The sequence below is a fragment of the Austrofundulus limnaeus genome, unplaced genomic scaffold, assembly GCF_001266775.1.
Source record: "Austrofundulus limnaeus strain Quisiro unplaced genomic scaffold, Austrofundulus_limnaeus-1.0 Scaffold691, whole genome shotgun sequence".
In the NCBI taxonomy this organism is placed as follows: Eukaryota; Metazoa; Chordata; class Actinopteri; order Cyprinodontiformes; family Rivulidae; genus Austrofundulus; species Austrofundulus limnaeus.
The window spans coordinates 90,458-95,553 of record NW_013953093.1 but is presented as its reverse complement, the minus strand read 5'-3'; the positions used below and the strand labels follow the sequence as shown (position 1 = coordinate 95,553).

Sequence of the window (5,096 nt, the reverse complement as noted above, 5' to 3'; positions counted from 1 at the left end):
TCTCTTACAGTCACCGGCATCAGACGAGAACACACAACAAGAGACAGACGAGAACTCGGCGCAGACTTACATCTTGGTTGCTCATGTCCCAGTAAGGTCTCTCTCCGTAAGACATCACCTCCCAGGTGACGATCCCGTAACTCCAGACATCTGAAGCCGAAGTGAATTTCCTGTAGGCGATCGCCTCCGGAGCCGTCCACCGCACCGGGATTTTACCTCCCTGAGGGGAAGAAAAAAGTAGGACGCGAAGTGAACTGATAAAGAATGAAAAGAGAAATAAAATCTTACAGGMAGAATTTTTTTAGACCTAGCAGTTCTACTTAGAGATGCTCACAGAGCACTGCAAAAGAGAACATAAAGCAGGAGCACCAGTTTTCTATCAAAATGAAGGTGAAAATCTGTTTTAATGTAGATGTTATGATTACAAGCTTGCTCAGAGAAGACAAGCAGATGCAACACAATGCAAACATGTAAGAAATAACAAAGACCCCACAATAAATTTATGTTAATCTTGCAAGCTAAACACTAAAACAACCTAACCATGTAATTAAATCTTTAGATCAGGCTTTTTAGTGCTACCRTTGACACGTCTCTGCCTCGCTTTGTCCTTCAAGGTTAAAATCAGCAGGATCTTGTTTACGAAAGCTGCCAGATTGTATTTTTGTAACCAGAGTTTGTACGCTAAGGATGTGGCGCGTTTAAGCCCCGCCCACTTCCACACACTTTTAGGAATGAAGGAATTGCAGCTTAAAGTGCCTGTGACATGTATATCCTTCAAATACAAAATGTCAAAGAAAACATCTTTATATTTTTAACAAATGTCATAAAAACACAAGATTTTATCAATTTTGTCACATAACTGGCACATTTTCCTTTGAACTTGGCTCAACTGAAGTGCAACAGGAAGTGACATCAAAGGGGAACTCTTTGAGAAAGAAAACTCCCTGGTCTTTGTTTATTGAAACGTTATTATTTGAACTCTGACCTTTCTTCTCTCTCTGATAGTGACTATAATCTAAAGAAACAAAATCATTTTTTACAGTCAGGGTTGTTATACGTCGTAACAAAGCTCTGTTCACATGCAGACATTCCCCTTTGACATCACTTCCTGTTACTTCACATGCAAACATCTCAACAACTGTTCATCTCAGTGGTGCGATTTTTTTTTTTGCAGTATGTTATCAATGTTGTCTTTCCAAAAATGCATTCATATTTATTACCAAAAATTAATGTCACATGAACTTTAAATATATTAGAAAAACATGTTTGAAACAAGGTGAAAAATAATATGTGAACAACAGCTGAAAAATAATCTGAAATACAGTATATATATATATATATATATATATATATATATTTCAGTATTTATATAAACTGGTCTCAATCTGGCTTTAACTTCCAGGTTCCCATTGACTGTCTAGGCTCAGACCAAACGCAATCAGTTTGCATGAATATAAAAACTGGAGCCCCCATAATAGCACAATTCTTCCTGACAGTTTGGTTTTATTATTTCTTTGACGATCAGGGTTCAGTTCATTTGGCCGTACCACACTTTTGTCGAGATGAAAATGCAGCCTGTTTTAAAGTTTAATGCTTCAGTGTAAGTGAGAGGCTATATTTGTGTTTCTTACCAGTGAGCTGGTGTAGGTGGGATCGGAGGTATCCTCCTCCAGATAACGCGACAAGCCGAAGTCGGACACTTTGCACACCAGGTTACTGTTAACCAAAATGTTTCTTGCTGCCAGGTCCCGGTGAACATAACTCATCTCCGCCAGGTACCTGGAASATCAACAGGATTTACTGTGTGGGTGTGCGTTATCGGTCGGGTACGATAATGGAATTTGGAGTGCGTGCGTGTCTCTGTTTATGTGTGAGTTATCACTGGCAGCTACCTTCAATAAAACAGGACTGGGATTTAATATTCCTCTGTATGTACATGCTTGTGTGTTATCACACACCCCGCAGTAAAACACAGATAGGATCTTGTTTGTGAGAGTGTTTGTGTATGCGTACGGTTTCAGACTGCAAAAAAGCCGACAAGTTGTGCTGCTTTAAATGCAAATATTTGCTTACTGTACAAAAGGCAGAAGAGCTGGGTTTGTTTGTGTGTGTGTGTGTGTGTGTGTGTGTGTGTGTGTGTGTGTGTGTGTGTGTGTGTGTGCGTGCGTGTGCAGAAAAGAGAGTGGGGAAGAGGATCTCCAGCTGCTGATGCCCACGATCACACAGTATGAAATATCAACAAATGAAATCTCAGCAGGAAAGAACTGATACCGACAAAACTTTACCTTGCTTCAGATTTATTGAAGGATCAGAAAAAAAGTGYATTTTTCCCCYTTAAYCYTACAAAAAAGAAAAAAAATTCWGCAGAATAAGTGTGTGTTTGTGTGTCAGTACCTCATTCCAGATGCGATGCCCCTCAGCATCCCGACCAGCTGGATTACTGGGAACTGCCCGTCATTTTGCTGGAACACAGCGAAGCATGAAGGGATTATTCTCGTTTTCTTTATTATCATTATTACACTTATCAAGTGATTTATCATCCATTTGGAGGCGGCGTTGCGGTTAAACACATGTCAGTTTGTTGGGTGATTAGAATGAAGAATGCAAAAGAATACGAACATTAACAAGTAAAAGCAGTGGTGGGCACCAGCCCGCTAATTGCAGACCTAAATATTTCGTTTGTGCTTTAGCGGTCTTACTAACTTTTATAATTCATAAGCAAATTTGCGCTTTCTAAAATTAAAATGCAGTACCGCTAATAACATTATCTACCAGTCATCATTATCTTGAACAGCTGAAGGTACGGCTGTCAATGAATCACAACACACGTGATCTGTCCAACAGCACCCCTCCCAGATAAACACTTATTGGAAACGTATACATCCACGCTGACTGTTGCTTTGGGTCACGGTTCTAATTTCCCACAATGCTTTGTGTCTGCTTATGTAGCAGGAAGGCAATGTTTAGAACTCCTTGTCCCAGCAAAAACAGTTAACATTTGTAATCCATACAAAATTTTTTGTATTGATTTATTTTACTTTTCAATCGGAGCTCCTTTTTAAAAAAAAAAAAAAAGTTTAAACGCTGGAGCTCAATACTTGACGTAATTGGTTAAAGCAATCGGCCAATGGGGTTAGGGACGCAGAAATGATTTAAAGATGTTATGCTGGTGAAGACTGACATCTAGTGGTCAACTGGAGCAACAACATGGAAAACTTTAAAATCCGACCATGCTCCTATTTTGAAGTGAAGATAGTTTCCTGTTCTTCGTGCTTTCGTTTCCAGTCACAATCAAATCTGTCATGTACCCAGAATGCATCGCTTCAGTTTTCAAATAAACAGATTTAAAATTATTTTATTGACGCTTCTTTAATGAAAAATCTACAACAAACAAAAGAAAAAGACAAAGAAGCAGCCGAACTAGCAATCCTCAACAACTGTTTAATTTTTACATCAGGAGCCAAAGGTCTGTTTCATGAAATCACATCCCCAGCAATCAGCAGTTGTAGGATTAAGTGGTAAAAGAGTTCATACACCACTAGTTGACAGTACTGTGCATATATTGTACATGAATTTTTGCCAGCTAGTAAGTGTCAAATTGAGCTTGTGCTTTAAAATTAGCTTACACTTTTTTTTCTATGACGTAAGCGCTTGTGAAGTTGCGGACCTAAATATTTTCATAAGTGCTTTAGAAATTGTGGCGTTAATTTTTGGATTAGCACTACCCACCACTGTGTAAAAGTAATTCAGTGAAACTGGCCTATTAGTGTAAAAACATACTTAAAACATGCAATAACAAATTTGGATGATTTATCCAAAATCAGATTAACACAAAAATGTAAACATACATAATTATTCATGTATAATACGATCTCATGTATAATACAACTCCAAGCTACCTCTAATTTGATACAKACTTCAGGATTTTTCATCCTTTGCAGTCTTTATACATGTCAGTAAATGGATYATTTGACTGTTCATTTTACTTTAACAACGTATGTACTAAAAGGTATTTTGACAAYAAATATATATCAGCATACTCTATGATTTTGAGCTTTGCAGCATCACATGAATGCCGGTGTTTAAGRCGATAAGCGTTCCATCAGACAGCTTCACACAAAGTCCACTAGAGGGCGTCAACACAAAACTCACGAGACTTTGCACGASATTTGTACCATCTTCTGGTGGAAAAACAAATTACTGTACTTCGGTAATGCCTACTCGTGAGCGCCCCCCTCTGGAGGGGAAACTTTTTTTGGGGAAACCTACTTTTGCACAACACTGGTGAATGGCAGCCGTTACATACGACTGGGTGTTTGTTGATGTTCCGGGGGCAGCCCGGTCGCACACTAATGTCATTAGTTTGTTATCATTACTAAGCTGCAGCATTCTGTTTTATCTATTCATTCATTCATTCATTCATTCATTCATTCATTCATTCATTCATTCATTCATTCATTCATTCATTCATTCATTCATTCATTCATTCACATCTGCCTGGATCTGTACCTACCTCGCTCGGGGGCACAGTGGAGTGTCAGAGGTAAGCTTGTTTCAACCACTTTTTCTGACTCTGTCTCATTTCTGGACTAAAGGCATTTTGTGAATCAGGCTAATACTTCAGTTATATACAAAAAATAAATAAATAAATACAAGAGCAAAAAAAAATCTGTGTATAATACTACTCCAACACTGTGGATGATTTTATTGATTTAATTTTTTTGTCTTATACTTAGATAAATATGGTATTTTATTCTGTGCGCACATGTTGTTTAAAAATAAAAATGACAGCACCCCTTTAATTTGGATAGTTAAGATCACCGCAGTGCTTTTTACCTTTAGATAGAATTAAAGACAGCACACAGGACACCTTRAAATCTTGACAAATATTCACAGTCAAGTCCATTTTCCACAGATACAGCTTCAACCAGCCTAATATGACTAACATTCCATATCTGTAATATCCCTTTATAATATAGAATGAAATACAACTTTGATTTCACGAGACATTTTGGATAAACTTCAATTTATTCGCCATTTTGCTATCTTTACCTTGCACCTTTGTGCCAGACTGTTTCTGTTCCTTACAACCCTCG

At 37.9% G+C, this 5,096-nt stretch overlaps 1 protein-coding gene across 1 annotated transcript in view; it reads right to left on the bottom strand.

Moving 5' to 3' along the window:
- LOC106531914 (ephrin type-B receptor 1) overlaps positions 1-5,096 on the bottom strand; it is a gene marked incomplete at its 5' end in the record, with an annotated part of 76,245 nt that overhangs the window by 17,068 nt on the left and 54,081 nt on the right. Inside the window, 3 exon segments of the mRNA XM_014027860.1 lie at positions 71-220; positions 1,632-1,779; positions 2,395-2,462. Coding sequence (XP_013883314.1) covers positions 71-220; positions 1,632-1,779; positions 2,395-2,462 — 366 coding nt within the window.